A 12582-nucleotide genomic window follows, 5' to 3' on the forward strand; every position below is an offset into this window, starting at 1 on the left:
TAGGGCATCTCCTGTTGGGTGTGGGTCATAGGTGGATGGATGGGAACAAGGCACGGACAGCGCCTGTGGGTCTTAGCTCCTCTCTGCCTGGGTGGGTGGGGGTGAGAGGCAGCAGATGCCATGCTCCGAGCGAGGCTCCTTGTGCTTCCCCCCACTTTCCCTCTTGCCTGGCTCACCAGCCACTTTAGAACATCTTCTTCTGATCTGAGCACCAGCCATCTCCTCCTCTGTCTCTGCAGGACCAACAGTCTGATGGTGCCCAGAGGCTCTGGGCTGGCAGGAGCCCTCGACGAGGCCAACACACCCTTAGTCCAGCCGCAGCCAGAGTTGGAAATGGGGAAGGACACGGCTCTGACAGAGCAGGAGCCGGAGGGCAGCAGTGAGCAAGCTCTGCTGGGGGATGTGCAGTTGGACATGGGCCGGGCCATCAGTCAGAGTGAGCCCGACCTCTCCTGTGTCACGGCCAACACGGACAAGGCCACCACTGAGAGTACCAGCGTCACCGTCACCATCCCCGACGTGGGCCCCTTGGTGGACTCAACTGTGGTTCACAGTGAGAACACAAGTCCCTGTCCCCCTTCACCCTCACCACCCATCCCACCCAGGGCTGGGGACAGTTATGGCTCCGGAGTCGCTCAGTAAAGCAACGTGAAAAGCCCCACCAGCAGGACGAAATCATTCTTCAGCAAGGAAACAATAGGAGCAGTTTTATCTAGGTTTGCAGGAAAAATAAGTTAGAATTTTCTCCATCTTTAGTTTTATCTGTAAAATTTGCTTACGCCTTGGCCCCTGTGACCATCATAGAGACGTCAGAGAGATCACATGTGGTTTTGTAGCCAGATGTATATATGTGGCTATTTGATGTATCATGTGAACACTCGATGGCACTCTCCAGGACCTCCGAGGGGCCATGTCACCCGGACAAGTTAGGGAACCCGTGTGGAGCAGGAGATGGTCCAGACCGCTTAGTGTATGGCTTCCAAACCTGTTTCTCCTGAGGCCTCAGTTTGTCAACCCTAAAGTGAAGCACTGAACTGGGTGATCACTGAGGTCTTCCTCAGCACTAACATTTTATGAATTTATTACTCTTATTTACTCTTTTCTCCTAGGAGCTTTTACTCAGTTTCTCTGATAGATTCCTCAGGCAATGGATGTTAATCTCCAGACCTCAAAAGGAAACAGCAGAAAGCCCTCCATCTACCCCCATCCCTGCCCTAGCCTAACCTCACCCCTATCCTCACTTCAGCCCCACCCCCTTTCCTGCCCTAACCCTGTCTCTATCCCCATACTAAACCCACCCCCACCCCAACTTCACCCCCACCCCTCACCCCACTTCCATTCCTGCATTAATTCTGGCTGCCGCCTCATGCTCACTGAATTATGACCAGAGGGCTCTACCCTTGCTTTTTTTTCCTTCTGATTTTTCCCATATATTTCTATTTTCATAGGACAGTCTCCTCTTCCTGTTTTTCTTTCTTCTGCTCCCTCTCCATTGCTTTACTTTCTGTACACTCAAAATGCCAGTACTGCTTTAAAAAGTGAAGTCTCCCATGTTCACTGCTCCTGGGGTTGGTTGACTTGGGCATGTCTCAGGATGTCAGACTCACAACCTCTTGTGGTGTGTGTTTAATTTTATGCTCTAATAAGTAAATCTTTTGGACCCTCTCTTATAAGAAACATCAACAAAGTTTGGCCTTCCTCTGCTCCTGTCCTGGGGCTAGTCTATGGCCTTGGTCATAGGTAAGGGCATAATGTCAGAGGGATCTGGGATCATTTACCTTTTGGAAGGACCTAGAAGGAGCCAGAGCTTCAGAGCTCTGCTGCTTGCACAAGGCTCCAGGGTAGAGTTGGTCACTGAGAGAGAACAGTGGGAGAGTTTGACTGAATCCCTTGCCCACTCAACTTTAGCCTCCCTGCCACTTAACCCACACTGTAAGTTGCATGTGGAAACTGAGGGTGGCGGCCCAAAAGTTCCACTCAGTCTCTGACTCCTTCATCCTCCTAGCCCTGGAAGGCCGTCATGGTCCCATATTTGCATGAATATTGCATTCCTGTTTCAACATTAATCACGACTGGAAAAAGCACAGCCAGAGAGTCAGCTGCAAACAGAGTAATGGTTTCTTAAAATCTTCCATTGCAGTGTGATATCATTGAAAGGATATAGGATTTTGAGTTGGGAACTAGCTGTATGAACTGAAGATAGATAACTTGAATTCCCTGAACTTCACTTTTCCCATCTGTATAATGGACATAATATATGCCACTCGAGGTGTATTGTTGTGAAAATTCAATAAGTAAATGTAGACAAAGAATCTAGATTTTTAGATATAACTTTGTAAGCCTTACAACAGAAATAATCATTCTGTTACCCTGGGAAACATGATTATTATTATTTTTTTAATGTTTATTTATTTTTGAAAGAGTGAGACAGAGTGCAAGTTAGGGAGGGGCAGAGAGAAAGGGAGACCCAGAATCTGAAGCAGGCTCCAGGCTCCGAGCTCTCGGCACAGAGCTCGACACAGGGCTTGAACTCATGAACCATAAGATTGTGACCTGAGCTGAAGTCGGACACTCAACCTACTGAGCCACCCAGGTGCCCCACATGATTATTATTTATATGCCCAAAAAGGCTGTCATGTAAAATTAGGGTGAGAGTCAGGCTAGGAGGAGAGTAAGGGCTTCACAGTGTAATCTAACAAACCCAGTGCTTGCAGGGTGCCTGGCTAGATGCATTCCTGTAACCCCTTCCCCTCGTCTCTATCCCATCCCTGTGGAAAACAAAAGGTGCTATTCTCATATGCAGCGAGGTTTCTGATGATTTCAACATGTGCCTTTCACAGTTAGCAACAAGACTGATGGAGAAGCCAGTCCTTTGAAGGAGGCAGAGATCAAAGAGGAGGAGGAAGAGGTAGAGAAGAAGCAGCAAAAGAAGGAGAAGCGTGAGACGGGCAAAGCCATGGTTCCGCACAGCTCTATGTTCATCTTCAGCACCACCAACCCGTAAGGCACCTTCCTATCGCTCGCCCTTTGGCACATGGTAGACGACCAGGGTTAGAGCCAGAGTTGGGGTGATGAGGAGGAGAGACGAGGGTCCGCTCGCCCCCCTGATCCTTCTCAGTGAACTGTGGCCAGACATCTGAAACATGCGGGGTGCTCCCTGGTAGAAGTGTGTCATGAGGTTGAATCGCCGCTGAGCTCTGTGCTGCATCTGAAGAATAATTTAAGACGGAGAAGCATGAGCAATGTCATGAGAAAAGGACCCTTTACCTCAAATTGTTCAGTAGGTTGTGTCGAGGGCTGGGGTGGGAGCAAGGAAATCTACTTGGGATGTGTCACCAAATATTTCAGTGGTGGACAGAACTGAGAATATGGAGCCTGGAATAAATAGACCACCCACTGGAGTTTAAGAGGATTGGTCCCACTTCCCTATATGTGGATTTTGAAATGGGCATGTTCCTCAAAGCAGAGGTAGGGCTATGAGATGGAGGTGGCAGAGAAGATTCTGGAAGGTTAGACTGAGCTGCCTTTGCCCTGGAAATGAGCAAGATGTACACATAGACCAGCTTCTGAGGCTAGGAAGACAGAAAGGTTTTCAGTGACCACACGGGCAGTATTCAGACAAGCCTCTGGGAGGGGAAGGAACTCGGGCTAAGGTATATCGGATCACCTGAGTCCAGAATACAATCTATAGAATATGATCACTTTAATCAGAATACCTGGGGCTCATGAAAACCTGTTGTTCCTCTCATCAGGAATCTTAGAATCAAGGTCTATTTTTACATTTCTGGCTTCTTATGATTTCCTTGCTATGCCCCAGTTTCTGTACAGTGGGGGAGGTGACACTGAGATACAATGGAGGGTCCCATGTAGCTGTGCTGAGTGTGTGTAATCTGATGCTGGCTGCTCCCGTGCCTGCAGATAATGTATTTGGCTTGCGTACCGTAGCCTCTAACCGATCTGATTACCTTCTCCCACTGGAGCTTTAAATCAAGGGTGGTGCCTGAGAAATTAAATTGCTCTCCCCATGGCTTCCTCTGGCCAGGGCCTGGCTGTCTGGAAGAGGCTGATGAGCACGAGGGTGGGGAGTAAGAGATGGGGATGGGAGGGAAGCAGAGGCCGCTCAGAAGGCCCTTCCACCCCACAGGATTCGCAGGGCCTGCCACTACATTGTGAACCTGCGCTACTTTGAGATGTGCATTCTCCTGGTGATCGCAGCCAGCAGCATTGCCCTGGCAGCCGAGGACCCTGTCCTGACCAACTCGGAGCGCAACAAAGTGGGTGCACGGGAGCCGTTTGCAACCTCCGTAATACCCTGGTACCCACCCCATCCCAGCCCCTCCCCATCCCAGCATTAAAAGTGAATTAAGGCAGGTTCCTGGGGAGTGAAGAAGGGTTAAGAAATGGTCCATTCCAGTCCCTCAGGGCAAAGTAGGGACCATTTCAAGACCAGCCCCTTTTCTCCAGTCCCCACTCCCCAGCCACACTGTGTGCTGTTATGTTTCAGCAGTGGGCCTTCTCCCCCGAGCCAGCCAGGTCTTACAGGGTCATGTAGGGTCATGAGGGATGTGCATGAAGTTGGGGAGCTGAAGCTCTACCCCAAGCTGCTGAGACATCTCCTGGAGGTCCTAAGGGTGTATGTTGGGAAGTATGAGGGAGGTCAGGAGGATTGGAACTGACAAGGATTCTAGGTCCTGAGGGAGATATTTGTGGGGCCATTCAGACCCAAGAAGTGAAGTTCTGCCCAAGGGGAGGGAAGAGCCAAGGACTGACCGCTAAGTCCTGCGGTTCCAGCAGTAACGCCTGGCCCCCCTCCTCCTGTGTCCAACTAGCAGGCTCAATCCCAAGCTTCTGTCCTGAGGTAGAAACGAGTTGGGGTGGGGGTGCAGGACTGCATGCACACGGGCAGTCAGGCATGTGTGTAGCCGGGTGGCCACACGTGATGCTCTTCCCCTTCACGGATATGTGTCTTACAGGTCCTGAGGTATTTTGACTATGTTTTCACTGGCGTGTTCACCTTTGAGATGGTTATAAAGGTAAAAGCCTCTAGAGAAAAGCTGGGCTTCGGGGTTTAGATGGGTCATGTGTCTGCTCCTTTAGTTTGGTGCCCTTCCCCAGTGCTGCCACCTACCAGCCAATGACAGAACCTCAGTAGGGCCTCCAGCCATGCCTCCTCTGGCCTCAGAATTCTGATGAAGTCTGTCATGATAAGATGTTGTGGTACAGCACGTCTGCGTTGATCTGTTTAGACTGGGGCAGACCTGTGGGTATGGCCCAAGGGGAGCCAGGCCCACTCTCAGGCAGGCAGTGGGAGTGCAGACAGGGGTGGGGATTGTACTCACCTCCCCAGTGTGCTCCCTGGTCTGAGCCTGGGCACGTGCCAAGGCAAAGGGTCGGCTAGGGATGGGTCTTCCTGGACACCATGTAGTTCCAGCTGCCCTCACTGCCCCCCATTCTGTTTCCCACCATCCTAACACCCCACATTTCTATTCTTTTCATAGTCTCCCTTATGTGGGGTTCCCTCCTCTGTGCATATGTGGCGACGCCTGGTGCTCTGAGCCACTAATGGAGGAAGGAATGTGGCAGAGTTCTGTGAGAGCCAAGGAGTCTAGTTGAACCCTGGTGGCTATGACAAGGGGCCTCAGGCTTCAGAGTGAGGTGAAGAGAGACTGTGAGACATGTCCTCTTGCTCTTCAGGTCCTTGTACAGGGTTGATTATAGAGACAATGGCAGTAGGGGCATTGTCATGGGGAGCCCCGAGCTCAGGGTGCATTGCCGACACCAGTGGGCTCATCCCTGGCTGTTCACATCTTTCTCCTTCAGATGATAGACCAGGGCTTGATCCTGCAGGATGGGTCCTACTTCCGAGACCTATGGAACATCCTGGACTTTGTGGTGGTGGTTGGCGCATTGGTGGCCTTTGCTTTGGCGTAAGTGTAACTCTTTCTTCTTGTTCAATTCCCTGTTGTCTCTTCTTCCTGAGTCCTTGATTTTGAGGCCTCTCCAAGGCCAGCCTGAGAAACAGTTCACTCAGAGTGGTGCCAAAGAGAGCTGCCCTTGAAATCTGCTTCCCGCTTGCCCTCTGTGGTACTTCTAGGAGCCTTATATCTTCAGCTCACATGCCCGAAACAGTAGCACTGGTGAAGGAGGAGCCGGGAAAGTCCTTAGGGAGAAGTCAGAGGCCCTGGGGTTCCTTTCTTGGAGATGAGGGAGCATGGGCAGGTGCTCACCCATGTGGGCAGTGCCTCCAGGGGCTCAGGAAGGGACCCAGGGACAGCTTACGTATCTCTCGTTTCTTGATTCTCTCAAACAAAGAATCAGCTTGAAAGAAGAATGTAGAGCGTAGAACAAAGTTGGGGATCACAGAATCTTGAGCATGAGGAAACTCTCTGCTCATGAGCAGAGATACCCCAGAGAGATTTCAGGGACATCAGAACCAAGTTAATACGTTTAACTCCGGAACGTAAGATTTAGGAACTTCCTTGATAACACACTGAGGAAGACAGTCTTAAACCATTTAGGTAACTAAACCGTGTTCATTACATTTGGGGATTTTTTTTTCCCCCAAACATTGATCCAGCTGTAGCAGGTTTTCAACCACATTCCGACATTTCCTGTGGAATCCGGCAAAGGAAGGGGCTCTCTTAACCCTCCAGGGTATAGCTGGGAAATACACATGGTGTCAGGGCCTTTTCCCTAAGCTGGTATGTCGAGTACCCTCAGATGAATGACAGCCTTTTGGGCTCTGTCTCTACCTTGTTCCACCACCAGAGCAGCCTCCCCCCTTTCCTAGGTGGTGCAGCAGGCTTCCCTCCAGACTCTTCAAGTACAAGAGCTGAATCTTCTAAGCAAGTCTGGCTTCAGTGTGATGAGGCTGAAGGGAAACATTTGGGAGTTGTTGTCAGTGATAGCAACTGGAAGAGGGAAGGGGCAAAATACCTGCATACGTTTGACCTTCCCAGGTCCAAGAAAGGGGTCATCCATCCCCCCTGCCCCTGCTCCCCAAATACCATAAGCTTCCATTTCTGTCTACCCTGGCAGAGAAAGAGGTGGGGTGAGATTTAAGAAGAAACATTCCCCAAGTGGCTGAGGGTAGGGAGCTCTCTGTGGGAGAGATGAAAGGTCTCCAGCTGTCCTAAGAATCTAAGATCTCCCAGAACCTAGAAGTGGGCTATTTGAATTGCTGTCCCACCCATGAGGGACCCCCCCCAAAGGAGAGCCAGGGTGAATGTGGCTTATGACCCTGAGCTGACCTTGCAGATCAATTTCAGTGTCCCTTGTCCCCCATGTACACCAGTATATTAACCCCTATTAGAGTCGCATGGAATCACCTGTGTCTCTCACAGCAGGAAAGACTCCCGTTAGACATGACTGAGCTGTTTCCAAGGAAATTTCACAAAAGTATGGCATTTTCCCAAACATCTCTACCTCATGTGAATTCTCACCTCAAGACAAAAATCAAGGCAGCTCTGGCTATACCAAGGGGACTCCCAGCTCCTCTTCCTCCTTCTTAGAAAGAAGCATTAGAGTCTTTTTCCTAAGGAGGCCTATTTATTTGGTAAGGGATAAATATCACCTTTGAGTTTCTAAAAGGTCAGGTTCCCTTTTCATTTTGTCAATTCATTTGCTTACATTATTCACCATATTGTTCTTCTTTCTTATTTTGATCTCAATAAAGTAGTTTGTGTCTTTTTGAAGAAATGAAAGACAAGGAGAGAAGTATATCAAGGAATCCACCCCATCTTTAGGAATCTCATTGGGGTGACAGGACATAGTGGGAGGAAGGTGTGGGCTGTGGACTTAGGCAGGCCCTGTTTTGAATCCCAGCCCCTCTATTTACCTGCATCATGTGCTAGAGCAACATAGCAAGACAGTAACCCTTTTATCCTCAATTTCTCATCTCTGAAATAGAGTCAAAATAATGTGTATAGAGTGCTTAGCATAGGGCCTGGCACAGTGTAAGTGATCAATAGATGTTAATTTCCTTCCTTATGCTTCCATTCTCTCACCAAGGCTAAACATGGAAGACAAGTATGTGTTGATATATAATGTGTGAAAATAGTTGAAGATGAACACAGAGTGGTTTCCAAGACTTGTTTTACACACACGCACACACACACACACACACACACACACACACACACACCACCTTGTGCCTACATGCCAGGTATGTAGGTGCCCATGGGAAAAAGCTGCGTCTTAGAGGAAGCCTTTGCATGCCTGCCCCATGTCCACAGTCCAGCTGTCTCTCCTCAGATCCAGAGCAAGGACGATGGGCTGGAGGGTTGTCACCTGTCTTGTTCTCTTTTTGTACCCTTTGAAAACATGGCGGTGGTGGCTTTGGTGCTGGTGGCAGGGAAGCCTTAACAGCCCTGGAACCGAAGCCTGTCTGTTGGTCCTCAGACCAGGTACAGTGCAGGGAACCCCAAGAACCCCTGGGTTCTGGGGTCCACACTTATGTGATGGATTGAGAGTTATGATCCATCACTTGCTTTTAGTGATGTCACTTTCTGAACTTTTTCTTAATTTCCCTGGAAATGTAAATGGTACCTGCTCACCCTTCTCCATCCACTGTCTTTTGTTACCATCCTTCCAAGCTGGCCATGCACATTTCCTCTCCCCTTCCTCCTGCTCATGGAACAGGCTCACATCCCTCTTCTCTGGCCTTCGTCACATTTGCTGAGGTCCAGGTAATGCTTTCTCTCGCTCATGTGCCATGCTTCCTAACTCTCTTCTCTCCCTTTCCTCATTAAGGGCACCGGAGAATTCAGCTCTTCCATCACTTTGGTAGGGTTGGCCAGGATCTACCCTGCCAGCAGAGTGAGGGCCTGGCCTGGGGCAGACAGCGGAAGGAAGCCTGTGTTGTACTCTGCCGGGCCATGGCAAGAGGCTCAAGCCAACAGGAAGCCAAATGTGGGGTTTTCTGCACACTTTTCAAGGACCTCCCTCCTTGTGGTTACAACTTCCATTGTTATAACCCATATGTTTGCCTCTGGGAATGTCCACCGTTCAGATGACCTTACTCTAGCCCTCTCTCTCTCTCCTCCTTGCAATTGAACCTTGCCCTGCCGAGGTTACTACTCAGGCTGTTGCTCAGTCTGAGTAGAACTGATGATGATTGCCATGGTAACACCTTTATGTGATGCCTCAGAAGTCATAAGTGACTTGGCATCCCTTCCAACACTACCAGCCAGGGCCCTCTCAGAACCCAGCCCAAGTCCCAAGAGCAATACCCCTAGCCAAGGGGAGGGAATGGCCTGTAGCTGAATTCTCAAAGAAAGCTGCGTGGTCCCCTGAGCCCTCCTGCAGAGGTCTGCACCTGCCATCATGTATGTTTTCTATAAGCATATATGCTGTTTGTGTAGTGGCTGAAGAGAACTCTCTCTTCTCTATAGCTGCGTACTTCAAGTGAAGGGATTCTTTATAATGTAAACCTGACAAATTCTGTTTGGGAACTTTTATTATTGACTTTTGAGGAGGAGGGGAAGGGGATTTATTTTCTAAGGGTGGGCATACCAGGAGATGAGAAAATAAACGGAAAGATACTCACATGGCCCCTTTCCTGTTCTTCCCGGTACACTTTTACATTATAAAGCATTTATAAGAACACTCAGGTCTCCTGCCTTCAGCCAGATACCTGTGTAGGGAAGTGGGCAGAGTTTTGGCAGAGGTTGGATATGTTTCTCCTCATTCCACTGCCCTCACAACACCCCACTTTCTGGGCCATATGGAGACACAGAGTGTTTGCCAACTATAAATGTACTGACTGTGCCTTTTCCTCTGTGAGGTTTCAAGAAAAGTCTGGTGAGTGACTGGATCTATGAAACCTTTCTCTTTGATCTTTTTCTATCTGAAAAAGAGGGATTCTTCTGTTTGATAATTACTTTACACCGAAGGGCCAGAAACTGCTTTTCCCAGTGTCCTCACACCCTGTTGCCATCGTTTCTGCTTCCCAGCCTCCTGGGTGGGAAAACAAAGATGGCTCCAGCCTTGGCATTTCTGGGTATCTGCACATCAGGTACATTCTGTCACTTTGGGGTGTCTTGCTGGAGTCAGCTGCCTTGTAGGGAAGTCATGTGGCCAACATGTCAGGGTGAGTTCATGAGCTTTATGGGATCCTGCACAGTCATGGTGATGCCCCCCGGCCCTCAGGTTTCATACCTTAAATGTTGAGTGAAGGGATTTGGACAGGCAGGTGGGCAGGGACAGCGTCATAGGAAGAAAGGTGAGGGACATATGTATGTGTGATCTTGCACTCCAACCCAAGCTCCTCACCTTCCTCATTCTCATTGTTCTACAACATGTTACTTGACTAGCTCAAGTCAGGTCACCAGGTGAGCTATCCTAGATTGGATTGTAAACAGTAAACTCACAGCTGATAACGGTTTGTCAACACAAACAATTAAAAAAAAATAGCAATTCTGCTCCCACCTCCTCCTCCCCCCATCTGGGGCCTGTGCATCAGTCAGAGTCATGCAGGCTCTATGGCAGCTGAGGCCAAAGCTTCCCCTTGCTGTTTGCCATCTTAGCAGGGCACAAGGTAAGGTCAGGGCTCCCTGGCACACAGGGGACCTGGATCATAGCCACACTTGGCCTTTAATTATTCCATGCTTAGCCAGGAAGGAAAAACATGAGTCAATCTGCCTCTCGATGCCAGAAGGAACCAGAATTCCCACATTAGCTTTTATTGCATTCTTTTCATTGAAGTGTGTTGCTTTTCTGACATTTGACACTCTGCCCTAGTCTTTAAGATGGATAAGGCCTTCTGAATGCAGCCACAGTGGCTGAGCCAGTTCTGAATTCATTCAGTGAAATATGCAGATACAATTTTAGGTTCGGGAGGGTCCTCAGGAGCCACAGAATATGGTACCTCAGTTCTACTTTTGTATTTATAAAGGTGTGAATGCGTGCTCTGAGAAAGGAGTGGCTATTCAGAACTGAGATACTAGTGTGCACTTACACTCAGCACAGTAATAGTCGTACAGACATTTTACCCTATACCTGGCTCCTTCCTCCTCTTCCTCACTGTGCGCCTGTGTCTGAGGCAGTCCCCTCAGACCTCAAGCTTTGCTGTGCAACTTCTTTCTTGACAACCCCTATTTTTCTAGAACTGAGAGGGGTGTCTCCCAAAGGAAGCTGTGCCTACACATTCATCTTGTGGGGGAAGAAAAGGAGTGGACACAGTCCTGCTTCATGCAGAGAAGACCCATTTACCATTGAGCCAGACAGGTCATCCAGTCCCACTGTTCTGTGGAAGAAAATGAAGGATTAAAATTAAATTTAGCCATCAGGTAGCCAATTAACTGTGGATTTAGGATGCTGGCCGAGCTGGAGTTGGAAATTTCCAGCAGCGAGCAGAGAGAAGGATGTTGTTTCTCAAGACTCCAGCCTTAAGAGTCACTTCGAGAGTGACTTACCATGACTTTCTGCCCAGGCAGGAACACTAAAGGTGATGAATGGCCGTGAAGTCTTGGGGTGCCTATTGCTGGATTGTATCTGAGCTGCCTTGAAAAACAGGTTTTGGGGGTGCCTGTGTGGCTCAGTCAGTTGAGTGTCCAACTCTTCATTTTGGCTCAGGTCATGATCTCATCGTTGATGAGATTGAGCCCTGCGTTGGCCTCTGTGCTATCAGCATAGAGCTTGCTTGGGATTCTCTCTCCCTCTCTTGTTGACCCTTGCCCACTTGTTCATTCTCTCTCACTCTCTCACTCTCTGTCTCTCTCTCAAAATAAATAAACATGTAAGAAGACATAGAAAATGGGTTTTGGCATGAATTAGGGGTGACAGAGTAGGAGCCACATGGAGGGGATGCCTAAAAGAGATAAGTTCTCAGTCTACCTGCTCTTGGCATTAAGCCCCAGCATGCATGTTTTTTTGTTTTGTTTTGTTTTGTTTTGGGGTTTTTTTGACGAACACTGAAAAACGCGTTGTCTGTTATATACACCACTGGTGCTGCTGGGGAATGTGCATTTGGAGACCTTTATCATATGTAGGCAATGGGTGTGAATGCCCAATCAATTCTCATTATTAACAAGCACAAATTTGGGAGATGGTTGATTATAAATGGACCTCAGCCTGTGGCCACATAACCAAGCAAAATGAGATGGTCCAGTCAGGGAACACAGCCCCATTCACATAGTAGCCAACAATTTGGCTAACCAGCCTCAGATGCAAGAAACACCCTGCACGTGAGGCAAGCCTTCACAGATGGAGGAACAGCGCAGTCCTGCAGGATGAGTAGAAATCCACCACAGTGCCCTCCGGATTTAAAAGTAAGTTTTAGAATAGCCCAGAGCAGATGTCATGATGGGACTAGGGAAGGATCCGCTCAGATCGTGTGACCTGCAAGCCATCTGCTTTATCCACACTCACAGAGCCACAGCATAGGGGAGTGTATTGGCTGGACTTTTCCAGCACCAAGGCCTTCTCGGGAAGATCAGCACATGAGGGATGTAGGGTATGTACAGAATGTGAACTAAGAAGCAAAATCACCATTCCCCAGACCAAATAACAAAACTGCTAGGAGAGGTAAGGGGCTTTGCTGTCTCCTGCTCCTCAGCGCTTAGACCTTCCAGTTACAGCATG

General features: G+C 49.0%; 1 protein-coding gene across 6 annotated transcripts in view; it reads left to right on the forward strand.

Annotated features, from left to right (window-relative positions):
• Positions 1 to 12582, forward strand: part of CACNA1E (calcium voltage-gated channel subunit alpha1 E) — a 587464-nt gene that overhangs the window by 518024 nt on the left and 56858 nt on the right. For all 6 annotated transcript variants that reach the window (XM_053209404.1, XM_053209402.1, XM_053209403.1 and 3 more), the window contains 5 exons: positions 240 to 553; positions 2841 to 3000; positions 4145 to 4274; positions 4974 to 5033; positions 5821 to 5927. In XM_053209404.1, coding sequence (XP_053065379.1) covers positions 240 to 553; positions 2841 to 3000; positions 4145 to 4274; positions 4974 to 5033; positions 5821 to 5927 — 771 coding nt within the window. The remainder of the gene's footprint in view (positions 1 to 239; positions 554 to 2840; positions 3001 to 4144; positions 4275 to 4973; positions 5034 to 5820; positions 5928 to 12582) is intronic.

This window comes from Acinonyx jubatus, chromosome E4 (assembly GCF_027475565.1).
Source record: "Acinonyx jubatus isolate Ajub_Pintada_27869175 chromosome E4, VMU_Ajub_asm_v1.0, whole genome shotgun sequence".
Lineage (NCBI taxonomy): Eukaryota > Metazoa > Chordata > Mammalia > Carnivora > Felidae > Acinonyx > Acinonyx jubatus.